The sequence below is a fragment of the Salvia splendens genome, chromosome 3, assembly GCF_004379255.2.
Source record: "Salvia splendens isolate huo1 chromosome 3, SspV2, whole genome shotgun sequence".
Lineage (NCBI taxonomy): Eukaryota > Viridiplantae > Streptophyta > Magnoliopsida > Lamiales > Lamiaceae > Salvia > Salvia splendens.
The window spans coordinates 11589581-11602897 of record NC_056034.1 but is presented as its reverse complement, the minus strand read 5'-3'; the positions used below and the strand labels follow the sequence as shown (position 1 = coordinate 11602897).

At 33.5% G+C, this 13317-nt stretch overlaps 1 protein-coding gene across 1 annotated transcript; it reads right to left on the bottom strand.

The window, feature by feature from the left end:
- Positions 1-5440: 5440 nt before the first annotated feature.
- Positions 5441-8093, bottom strand: LOC121797358 (coiled-coil domain-containing protein 130-like). Its single transcript, XM_042196114.1, has 6 exons — positions 7975-8093; positions 7421-7483; positions 7251-7330; positions 6525-6633; positions 6280-6439; positions 5441-6200 (listed from the first exon to the last, which is right to left on the bottom strand). The coding sequence occupies exons 1-6, from the start codon at positions 7975-7977 to the stop codon at positions 5698-5700; spliced, it is 918 nt and encodes a 305-aa protein (XP_042052048.1). The 5' UTR covers positions 7978-8093; the 3' UTR covers positions 5441-5697.
- Positions 8094-13317: the final 5224 nt, after the last annotated feature.

Here is a 13317-nt window from a genome sequence, read left to right as displayed (position 1 = left end):
CATCTAATTCAACACACTTAACTGCTAATTTTCACTATAGTATGACCACGATAAGTGTGTGAAGTGTGTGTTTTTTAATTGCTGAGGAATTCAGGAAATCTACCCTTCTTTTCTGTGATATATTTTCCTCCTAGTAATTGAAATTGGCAACTAATTAAGCAAAATCTGTTGGGGCCATGTGTTAAACTTCAACTTATTAAGCAAATTCTGTTGGGGTTATGTGTTAAATTGAAATCAAGCAGAGGCTTATATTGTTTGAAGGCATGATTTTAAGCTATAAGATGGTAGTTTACAAAAATCCAAAGAAATGTTGAACGGATAATGATATCTTGCGATACGGTGATGGAATATAAAACTATATATGTGAGGTAAAAAAACTTGAAAATTTAGTACCTGGGGTGCAAGATGAAGCTATTTTTCAGAGATGAATTTTTGAAACAACTTTGCTACTAGAGCTAGCTTTCCTGTAATTCAGTTTGTCGTTTACGTGAGACAGATTTGAATTTATATAGGAACATTGCATTCTATACATAAATTATACGCAATAAAGTTCAATTATTCTGATGAACAACCGGAATTGGGGAGTAGTAAAAACTACTAAAATGTAAACAACTACTATGACTATTTGTTATAAATAGATTGGTTGAGGTAGAGAAGGGATTGATCACACATTTATTTTTCTTCATTCATTTGGTAATCTTGGTCTGTGAGTGAGTCTGTGTGTGTGTGAAGCTATACATATAGTATGATTCAGCTGATTATTTACAGCAACCTATGTATGATATTTTAATTACTTGGGCTAGCTGTGAAATCGATCTGATCTGCACTGACAGTTCACTTTTATATTCACTGGTGTTCTTTCTTTGTTATTTTCCCTTATTTTCTGGAATATTTCAAATATAGATATGATCTGTCTAATCCGTGCAGAATTATTGTAAGTTAAAATTTAAGTTTAACCTGGGAGTATTCAACCACACCCTTATTGAAGACCATAATGAGAGAGTGACTAAAATTTGTCTTTAGTCCTATATATATATAAATATTACTCCTACTATATTAGTAGTATACTTTATGCCAACATCATCTAGGAATACCACTCCCGTTTAATCCATAATTTGTTTTTTGTAGTATGATTATAGCACTTCAAAATTGTTACTTATATCATCAGTTTTACAAATTACAAAAATTTAAGCTCGATTTGTTCTTTTATATAGTATGTATTTGGATCTATAAAGAAAATAAATAAATTTAGATTTTATGTAATTTATAAAACTAATGATGTGAATAATAATTTTGACGTATTAGAATAAAAATAAATACTCCTATATAAATAAAACAAATAACGTTAAGATAGACTAAATGTGAATGATGCTCAAATAAAGCTTGTACTAGTATATACTATAATTCATAACACTTATGCTCCAGTTAAGGCAACTTCACGTGTTTTTTTTTGTTTTTTTAGGGAGGTGGTTTCCATATATTTTATATTCTCTCATTCTCAAGTTAATTAAGACGTTTCTCTTGTGCACTAAACATAAGAAATAGGTGTTTAAACATTAAAATTGAGAGAGATTAAAGTATGAGGGAGAAAGAGAGAGTACATCAAAAGAAAAAATAAAGTCTTTTGTCAAGAAAATGAAACAACTCAGCTATCTTGCGACGGTTCAAAAATGAATACGAACCAATTATACTGGGACGGAGGGAGTAATGTAGAAACGAAGTAAGTGTTTCATCGAAGGTGTTTGAGACGCTTAGTTTATGAATAATGTTGGAGTAACTTGTAATTTTGGAGTAACTGGTGGGAGGACATCAGAAATGTACAATTAGGTACAAATAGGAATAATCAAACAAAAGCAAAATAATTAGTACTAGTGTACTACTGTATACTTATGATGACAAGTATATAATCTATTAAGCGCTTCTATTTATATTACAGACGTTTTATCGCGTGTCTGTTATTTTGCTGAAAAAAAAGCCTTACTAAATACTCATAAACCATGAGTAGGTAATTAGTTGTATTATTTATTTCAGCATATAAACACACAACCACTATCAATAAATTTGTTGGCAAGGCTTTCACGCCTTGTTTTATGTAGTTTGCAAAGTTAATTGATCAATGAGAAATTTAGTAACTTTGGTGGAGTAGTAAAATTTTGTAAGTTTGATTGTCCCACCAAATTTTGCTAAGTGAAGTCAATTGTACGTTTGTATGTATAATCTTGTGTGATTCGCGTTCATACGGCTCGAATTGACCTAAATCACATCTTTGCACATCACAATAATAATAATAATAATAATAATTATTACAAAAATTTCCAGGAACTATATCAGAAACATTAAAGACCGATCCATAAAAAAAGGGAATCATAGTAAAGTAATAGTAGTATTAAGAATCGGTAGATGAATGCAAGATTTCTAATAATAGTATGTATATGAATGCGAGGAAGTTAGCCCAAAACACCCGTTTTGAAATAAAATTTAAGATTTGATCATAAATTGCTCTACCTCAAGATTTTAAAGTTTCAGCAGATGTATTTCTAGTATTCAATGAGATTAATATTCCTTTATTGCATCGTCTAACAACACTGCTTATTCTTAGGGTGTGTTTGGACGGGCGACTTAAAAGTTATAGTTTGACAAATTTTGATAAATAGTAATTAAGAAACGAATCGAGGTTTTTATCCTTTCTACAATCATAGTGTTTAAGGATATACTCCATTAGAAGAAATGTCTTTTTATGTGTGCAGTGTGTTAGTATGTATTAGTATTAAATAATTTAATTATAACTACCAAATCCACTCTGCAATTCTTGACCCTAAACAATAGTGCGGAAAATTGTGCTTGATGTGTTAGGGTTATCGATTTTCATAGAGTTTAGGCAATGCAGTCAACTAGAGACAAAATAATGGTGGGAGAAAACAACAAGGCATAAGACATTCTACGTTAGTATCCGAGAGTTTTGTCCAGCAATCATTTCTTATACATACCTCATTTGCATCTCACTGCAAAAACCCAGATTTGTATTCTCACTGCAAAATGGAACCTTATTATAAGACACACACACACACACACATATATGTATATATACGGAGTAGTAAAAAATAATGTAAAGTTAACAGTCAAACTTCCTATGATCCTATCTGTCCTTTAATTAATTAATTCGATAATAATATCTTATTTCGCCTTCATCAGTCCTTTTCATTTGGAGTGGAAAATCCAAATCTACTTCCTAAATATCTTTAGATGAGATACAGTTGAATCATTGAACACATTCTTTGTATTTTTCTGCTGCAGCAATAATGTAGTCCAGCCACGACTTGGCATTTAGCAAAATACTTATAAATAGAGCAAAACTCCCACAAAAAAAAAGTTTACATGCAGAAATGTTGAATGAATTTGGACAGTGATCTACTCATATACCGGACCACATGACAGAGACGAATCATCTTTAAATGTGGGGTTGTGAGTTGTGACACCAGCAATAAAGATGATAATGACGACAATAAAACAGTAAACAACAAAATTTTGATGAGAAATAAATCTATTTAAACTATATAATAAGATTGGTTATTGGTATAAGATTAAAACTCAGCAAAATCTAGTCAAATAGAGCAAGTGAGCAACCCCTTTCATTATTTCTTCAAATCTATGATCCCCATTATACATTACCAAGAAAAGAATAAATTCAATTAAATTTCAGTAGCTACATAACTTTATGTTTTATTTATTACTACTATGGAATCGTGATCACTGATCACCCCAATATTCGAACCATATAGGCAATGAATGTCGGCACACACACATCAAACTGAAACAGACAAGATTAATCCTAACCCTTGTTTGTTAATTCTAAGAGAGATCCCAAATTGGGCATTTTTTTATCAGTTAACAATTAGCACCAAATTAACCTAAGAAATGCTAATCAAATTGAAGTAGGTAGAATCATGAAAGACTCCAATTCTTGAATTAAAAGCTCACCTGATTAGGAAGATGAATCTTGAAACTCTCTCAATTCCATAGTGTCTTCAACTGAATGCAGATTGTGAGAAGTTTTTAGCTATGTGAATGTTGCAGAAAATGTACAGATATAGGGCAGGCTGATAAATTTGGAAGTAGAAATCCTCATATCCTGCGATTTTGTTTTGTCCAAACACACACAGGAAATTAAAGCATGCGTATGCAGATTTTGGTAGAAAAAGAAACAAGAGTAATGTTGCTAAATTTTGTCTCTTAATGCATGGTTCAATGTAAGATGTTTAAAGTGGAATCTGTGTCCAATAATAGGCAACCAATTTCAAGATTATAGAATCTGCCTATAGATTTACACACACATACATGTGTAGATATATGAGTCATGAGTATTTTTTTTGTACAACTTCATGATCATACCGATATGTGATTGGGACAATTATATTATATCCTTGGATCATAGCCGAAAAGAAAAGATATAGCTGAAAAGGTAAATCTAGCACTTAGAAAAAGTAAATCTTGAACTCATTTCTTTTTGGCAAGATATACAGTAGTATTTGTGTAGCCTACCATCTGAGAGTTGTAGCAGTTGAATTGTGGGTTATTGCGTGGAGAAGGAGAAGTGTTAGGTAGCTTATTATACGCTTCAAATTTCATATCTCAATGTTGTATAGCACCTATGTTTACAAATGTAGTGCATTTTAGTGTATAAATTTAAAAGTTGAGGAAATAGTATGTTGAAATAATTAACAAATACTAAATGCTTGTCGTAATTTTGCTTTGTATCGGAGCCCTAATTTCTTGGAGGCCCTTTTTCCATGATCAAGAAGCCGATTATTTAATGAATTTATATTCGTAAAAAAATCAAAATTAAGGCATTTTTCTTCTCTTTTCTAATAATGAGGACTAAGCAAAAAAAGGACTAATATTTCTTTTTATAGGTTATATTTAGTATACTCTTTTAGTAGTTCTATATAATAAATTAAATATATTCGAAATGTTTTACTATATCCTAAAAAATTGCTCAGACATCAATAAAATTTAGGAGAAATTACAATTACAAAGTAAAAGCAATATACTAAAATAAAAATAAGTACTCCAAAAAGTAACCAAATTTCTGCGCAATTACACAATTACTCTTTATACTGTAGCCACACTTATTTTATTTCATCTCAGTCCGGAAAATTAATGTTTGAAGTCTTCATCTCGATAATTGTACACCACATTTTTTAAAACGGATGCAACCTAAGCTTCGTATGAAGTTAAATTTTCTGTAGATGGTAATAGAATGGAGCATTTGTTGCACTCGGATATAACTATTTGAACAACATCAAGGATGTCCTTGTCTGATACATATATCTAATTTTTAGGTGGATCGTGACATTTGCGCAGGTTATAAAGAAACAAATCCAAAAATCAATCTTTTTAAAAGATGACAAAAACAAGAAAGAAAAAATGAGACAACTATGCGAGTAGGAACAATGAAATTTATGCTATTACCAACGAGGAAAGTGGCAAGTGAAAATGGCATCTCAATTCAACAATACACGAAATTACAAACAAAGAGTGTTGAGGTCAAAGAAACATAGCCTCCAGTGTATACAATATTTACAAACTGAGAAAGTAAACTTGGGAAATATAAGAAGAAAGCAACTGATACGTATCCATCTCCCCACTGGCCAGAGTTCAAATCATCTATGATAGTTTGCCGACAAAGATGTTATCACACTAGGATCTGAGGGATTTCCGAGATGGGAGAGAATCACGAGCCCATGAAGATGGTTTGACTCCTCCAGCTAACAGCTTTGATGCAGTGCCAGCATTAATTTTTCTCCTCTTAGCTTCTAGCTCCAAACGCCTTTTATCAGAGGCAGAAGAAGATGATCCAGAAAATATTGAGGCTGCTTGAATTAGAGCTCTCTTGTCTTTTCTATTCTTCTCAAACTTCGTAGCAAATTTAATACGTTTAGCAGATCTTGCATCCTCTTCAGAACTTGGGAGAAGTCTTACACCAAATCCTGATTTCCGGGCACTAGCTTCTTCTTCAGCTACTCTTTTCTTTTGATTCCTAAGCCTTGCACGCAGCGATTTGTTTAATGCATAATCATCTAAATGCCTGGAGTCTGATATTCTCTGCAGGCGTACCAGTACAGGCTCGGCTTCTTTCTTTTTCTTAATATCTCCCTCCTGGTGTTCAAGCCGCTTAAATGGATCCGCTAGCTTACTCTTATCTGAAGCAGAGGAGAGTAAGGGTTAGTTTGGGGGTATCATGAATCCAGGTGCATTTATTTGTATATACACAACACTCACCATCATCCACAGGGAGTACCAAAGTCTCAGCATCTTCAGCATCATATTCCTCAACCTTTTGTCTGGCTCCACTCATTATCACATAAGCACAATTTTGTGGATCAGTTTGAATAACAATCTCATGTTTGCAGCATGGTGATTTCATACTAAAGCTCCATATCTGCAAGAAAAGAAGGTATTCAGAACAAGCAGAACTGATAAAATTACAAATAAGTTCAGCATCCAGTTCGAAGCAAGCATAATACCTTCGTAGAGTAGTAATTCCCCACTTGCTTTTTCTCTGCGTTGAACCTTACACCTTTTGCAATCATGGACTCACAACCACCACACCAAATATTATAAGGCATCTCAAACCTGTGAAAATCAAAGCAAATGATAAACACACTCAAATCTCAAAATGTAATGACTGCACAAACTTTATATAACAGCATCATTTTTCACTCAAGTGTGGTGCTTCAGCAAGTAACTATGAACATTTATTGAATTGTTCTACAAACAGTCACGGTAACCATAATACTAAGCAGCCAAATTCTTAATCACATCAAATTCACATGATAGGAATTTAAAAGAAATCACGTCTTCCGTTTGTGAATGCTAGACTACATATTGGGATCAAACATGCACATCAAAACTTAAATGATGAAGAAAATAAGTATGAAAGCATTCATTGAATCACTATTTCTTGTAAAGCTTACGACAATGTAAAACCTAATCTCTGGAAAACAAGCGGAGTATAACCTGGTGTTCAAAAGACTCGTACACCATATTAGTATATTACTGACTCAAACAGTAAAAGATTTTCTATCACAAGTGACATAATCAACATAAATACTCAAAAACCATATCCAGTCCGAATCTCTACATCACTTTCCTCTGTCCAGCACCCAGAATCAAATAAACATGCTCTTCAAAATTCATCGTCAAGGGGCCAACAGAGGTTAACTAAAGTCTAGTCTAGCTTGGTTCAGTACCTTATAATCAAGATGCCTTGATCTATTTTTCTTGCTCTCTCCCTCAAAGCATGCTGACCATTGAACTTGTTCAACCCACCCTGCAAACAAATGCAACAAAAGATTCTTAGCATATAAACAAATAGAAATGCTTGTAGAATGAATGTGAGGAAGTTCAAACACAAACATACCTTCTTTGGCTCCCATTCTGGTGGGTAGTAAAAGTTATCTGCCCGAGCTGCTGCAAGAGTCGACTGCAGGAAGCAAAAATAAAAATTTAACCACCCAGAAAACAACCTTTTCATTAGAATAAAAGGCATGTAGCATCAATAAATAAAATTTTACAATACATTAATTAGACATAGTCAGTTTGGCGATCTGCATATGAAAATTTTAAGATGCCCAGGATCTACAAATATCAAAAACCGTTTAAACCAAAGGGAAAACACAAACTCATCTTTCCTGTTCACCTACGAGTAATTGAATTCTGAATCTAAGAAAAACACGCATCGAAGACCTAACTCGAATCATTGTAAAAGATATTAACAGCTAAAATTGATCCCGGTTGATGAATAATTCTTCCAATCAATCTAAAAAGTTCAAATTTACACAGCCCAATCAAATACTTCCCCGGTTCACGTAGCATGACATTGTTATTCATGAATCAACCACAAAACCATGGCACAAACCCTAACCCCTCAAAAATCATATGGCTAATAGGAAGATCAGAGAGAGAATTCCATACCATCTTGCGATCTGGTTATATCGTCGAAAGAAACTTGGAGGTTTTTCCACCGATCCCTTACGCTTTGATTGATTTTGATAATAGCTCTGAATCAAAGTTATCAAACGAGGGCATTTTTCTTCCCATTTATTTCACAGTTCATGAATTACGACGCCGTTTTAATAATTGATGACTTGGGCCAGTCACCGCCTGCAAGCCCACTATCTGTAACTGGGTGAGGGTCTGTGTAAATATCGGCAATACTCTTGGGCCTATGAATTTATTATTAAATTTAAAGCCCAGCTTCATGGTTTAATTTTAAGAGAAAATACTAATATCACTCCTCTAAAACAAATTTTAAGGAGCTAGTATCATGAAAAAGTGTAAGGATGTCCGTATAGCCCATAACCCGTGGGTTGGCCCGAATAGCCCACCAAATTTATAGGGTTAGAGCTGGAAATTTCTATCCCGATAAAAATCAAAACCTGATTAGCCCGCACCCGATTAACCCGCAACCCGTTACGGCCAGAACCGAAAACCCAATGGGCTTGCCCGGAAACCCGATAAAATTTGTATTATTCTATTTTTTTTACTCCTAATTCGACACTTTATTGATTAATTTTATAATATAGATAACTAAAAAAATAACTTTCAATTTTAAATTAAATATGCAAATTATATATTGAATTTTTATTAATATAATAAGTAACTGATAAATAAATTTAAAAACTTCAAATTCATTAAAAAATATTTAAATATCTAAACCATGCATTAAAATTCCACGAAATATCTCAAATATTAGTATTTGATCATGTTTGTGATTGAGTTTAAGCATATATCTCAAATATATCATAATTAAATGTTTTACATTGTATGAATATAACTAATTTTAATCATTATTTATTGGATTGATCGCATGTTAATACTATCGGCAGCAACCCGATTAACCCGTTGGGCTAGCCCGAAACCCGGGCTTTTAGGGTTATGACTGAACTTTTATAACCCGAAAAATACAACCCGATTAGCCCGCAACCCGAGTAGGGTTGGCCCGAAACCCGACGGGCTGGCCCGATTGACATCCCTAAAAAAGTGGACAACTCAAAAGAATATTGTGTGTTTAGCAAAGTTATTGAAATTCAAAAAAAAATTATTAGTATGTTCTAGACCAATGTTGATTTAATTAAGTTTTTTTATTTAAGAATATATATCATCTTACTCCCATTTGATGTTTTCTCAAAAAGTTTTGAAAAGTTTCAAACGATTTAAAAATAATAATAATAATAATAATAATAATAATAATAATAATAATAATAATAATAATAACAATAATAATAATAATAATAAGTTAATAACAACTCACGTGTTATTATTAGGTTTAAATAATTATCCACCTCATTATCTGAAAAGTAAGCAAGAATAGATATTATTAGACCAATGGGTTACGCACAAACGTATAGTATATAATTTCTGCTTTGTGCATGATCTTTCATGATTGTAAATTATTTTAGGAGCCAAAGATGATCGCTCAAATAGAGTGTGTGTAAGTGAGTGTATGTGTGTGTGTGTGACAGATAAAGAGAGAGAGATGACATGAACACTATATATGGCCATCGATCAATATTCATTTTGCTATTCTTCTTCGTCAATCTTCACCTTTTCTTTTTCTTCCATTAATGCTAATGATTTCTTCACCTTTCTCAAACAGTTCATGATGCATTTCTTGGTCTAAGAAATAGGAAATTTATTTATACTTGTCGGCACATAAAATCGTGTTATAAAATTAGGTATATATAGCTATCTTAAAAAATGTAAATAATTAACATAATAACATGAGTACTTATTGTTGGCAATTGAAACTAGAAAAGTAACATATAATTGTCCCACGTCGGTGTCAAGAAAAAATTGAAACTAGTATATACATCACATGGGTCACTCCTCCTATCACTAATTAGTTTTAGAATGGAACTCATAGATTTCTATCATGATATCAGAGCGGGTCACCGATTGTGGGCTAAAAGTAACTGACCCAGCAGTATATCTGGACTGAAACCGAAAAAATGACTTATCCAGCAGTATATCTGAGCTTAAAATTTGGGCCAATTTGTGGGCTAAAATTAACTGACTCAGCAGTATATCTGGGCTGAAACCTAAAAAAATAACTTACCCAGCAGTATATCTGAGCTTAAAATTTGGGCCAATTGTCCAACCGATAAGGAAAAAGTCCAATCTCTCCAAACTTCATATAACTGTCTCACATCGATGATGCAAAGAGAAAACTGAAACTAGTATATTAAAACTCATGGATTTCTATCCATTATGACTTACAATTTTATTTTATGGATCAATTCATCATAAAATACACGCCGTGACCTGAACAGATGTTGACCTTCGATTCTCGTTTCCTAATTTAATTATTGGATTTGACCAAGAGCCTATATTCGTACAACATATTTCTAAAGCAATTTATTTATTTACACAAAAAGAGAGAAGGAAATTTGACTACCATATATATATGCTCCCCACTTTCAAGATATATATAGTAATAACATTCATTTCACAAACATAATCAAACAATATATAATTCAGGTTTTGGCAATCCACATAATGACCCCTTTTCTACTTCCTTGATTTCTAAGCAACATTTATTGGAAACTGCCCCCCACCCCCCAAATAATTCTCCCTCCTTCATTAAATTACAATATTAACTAGCTTAATTCACACATGGAAGCAAGCACAAAACCCTCTGAATTTCAACCCTCTTCTCCATAAGATTCAAGCTGTCAAGCCTTCAAAATTTCTCAATCTCACTATACAAATTTTGCCATCATTTTTCCCCTTATTATTTCATTGCCCCATGCTTCCTCTTCATCAATCCCTCCTCCTCCTTCACCAACAACACTCCCCACATTATTATGATCATGAAAATCCCTCTCCTTTTATACTCCTTTTGCTTCTCTCTCCTCCTCTTCTTGCTTCTCTCACATGAATTCCACCACCTCCAGAAGGCCATGCTGGTGGCCGGATCGCTCCCTCGTCGGAGAGCACTAGCTCGCACTAAATTTGATTTCACTCCATTCCTCAAACGCCAACGTCAACGCCACCGGGAAGGACAGCTTGCGGGTGATGGAGGTGAAATCGACCCTCGTTACGGGGTTGAAAAGCGCTTGGTACCGACCGGTCCCAACCCGTTGCACCATTAAGCTCGAGATCGAAGGCGTCGGTACATATATATATGTGCTAATATTTTATGTGTTATATGGTTCCATGGTTAGCGTCATGATATGTTACGAAATTAATTTTTATTAGTCACAATATATTTGAGTTTTTGGGAATCGTGAGTGTTGTATATATTTGTATGATGATGAGAATTAAGCTTAGAGTTTATAGGGTATAGAAGATACGATATATGAATGATTATTTTTTTCTAACATTTTTAAAGTTTCGTCTATGATCTATAGATATTAATGCATGGATTTGGAATTTGATGAATAAAGTTTTATGGGCATTTTAATCGCCGCTATGTATGTAACGATGAATGAAATTTCAAGAAAGATGAGTAGTTGTGACGGCACGGCAGCAGATAAGGGGAAAATCGATTTTTTTTTTCTTTAATATAGAGTATAGACACCATTAGATTATCGTACAATTAATATTGTTTAGTCAAAAATAGAGAAATGATTACATTAAAAATATTTAATTTTTGGAGTGTGCACTGCACGTGATGAGCTGGATATCGACATGGAGAAATCCTTTTCTCTGGTTGGCCCATAAATTTCTGGATTCTTGTTTTCTTTCTGTTGGCTTCAAATCCAGAGCTTATTTTAAAGTACATTGAGATCCAGAGCTTATTAATAAGTACATTTGAGTAGGAAATTGTCAATTAATAAGATCTGGATCCAAAGTATATTATGTATGATGTATATTCTAAAAGGTCAAATTCTACTACTACTACTACTATATTTCAGAATTAATCATCACGCTAAATTTATCTAGTGTTGGCATAGCCAAAAAAATAGATACTTAATTAATCATGATAGAATGAACACCTTTGTTAAACAACATAATGAAAGCAACGTGTAGGTTATCCAAGCTATGTATATAGATTATAATTATAGTTTTAAAAAAGGAAAGTTGCATAAAACCAGAAACTTTAGATCTTTGGGTACCCAGTTAAAGGGGGATTTTTGTGAAATATTTGACCTCATATTTTATTATAGATGGAGGGACCAACTGATATAATATACCTATTCAATTACACGGTGTGTCGTGGCTTTGGTGTACATGATTTCACACAGCAAGGTCTTGATTTCAACTCAAGTAACTATGCTGGGTGAAAAAAAAAAAGGAAAAAAAAAAGAAAAAAAAAAAAAAAAGAACTCAAGTAACTATGCTCTCTCTCTCACACACACACACTAGGTTGATGTATAATTTGGCTAATTTAAGGGTGTCCACTATAAGGCGGACACGCCCAATAGCCCCGCCCCAGTTTTTGTCCATAGCTCCAATTTTGTTGTCCATAGCCCTAAAATTTTGTGTCAGCCACTATGGTGGACACCTCCAATAGCCCCCAAATTTTATAATCAACTTTCATTTTATGTTTCAAGTAATTATGAACAAATTTATCGGGCTATACGTAATTAGAAGAAGCCGACTATACGAATTTAAAATAAAAATAAAAATAAAATAAAAATAAAAATAAAAATAAAAATAAAAATAAAAATAAAAATAAAAATAAAAATAAAATACAAATTAAAATTAAAATTAGAATTAGAATTACACACAAAATTAAAATTAAAATTAAAATTAAAATTAAAATTAGAATTAGAATTAGAATTAGAATTAAAATCACACACTACATTGAATCTAGTACAAATCACTACCAAGTTTAAACAACGCCCCCACCTCCCCTACGTGCTCACACTTCTTCAATCAAATCGGCCTGCAGTGTGTTATGTGATGTGGTCCTGCGCATATAGCGAAGCGTTGGATCAAATATTCATTGCTCCGTGGTACGCCCATCTGGATCGGCGCGGAGGCGACACCGTGGCTTGTACTTGCGCCCTCTTCTGGCGCCCATCGCTCTGCCGCAAATCCTTCATCTTCTATTATCATATTATGCAATATGATACAGGCTAACATAATATTCGCGACATCATCTTCGTGCCAAACTCGTGCCGGACACCGTATAATAGCCCACCGCGATTGGAGGACACCAAAAGCCCGCTCAACGTCCTTCCTAGCACTCTCTTGTTTGCGCGCAAAATATTGTTTCTTCGGTCCTACCGGTTGACGGACAGTCTTCACGAATACGGGCCACCGCGGATATATTTCATCTGCCAAATAGTAGCCCTTACTGTACTGCGT

Bases quoted from the DNA above. Each gene is read 5' to 3' on its own strand.
- LOC121797358 (XM_042196114.1), bottom strand. The intron at 6,440-6,524 runs GTATTATGCTTG...CTTTTCTTGCAG, and splicing joins GGAATTACTACTCTACGAAG to ATATGGAGCTTTAGTATGAA. The intron at 6,201-6,279 runs GTGAGTGTTGTG...CCTCTGCTTCAG, and splicing joins GGTACTCCCTGTGGATGATG to ATAAGAGTAAGCTAGCGGAT.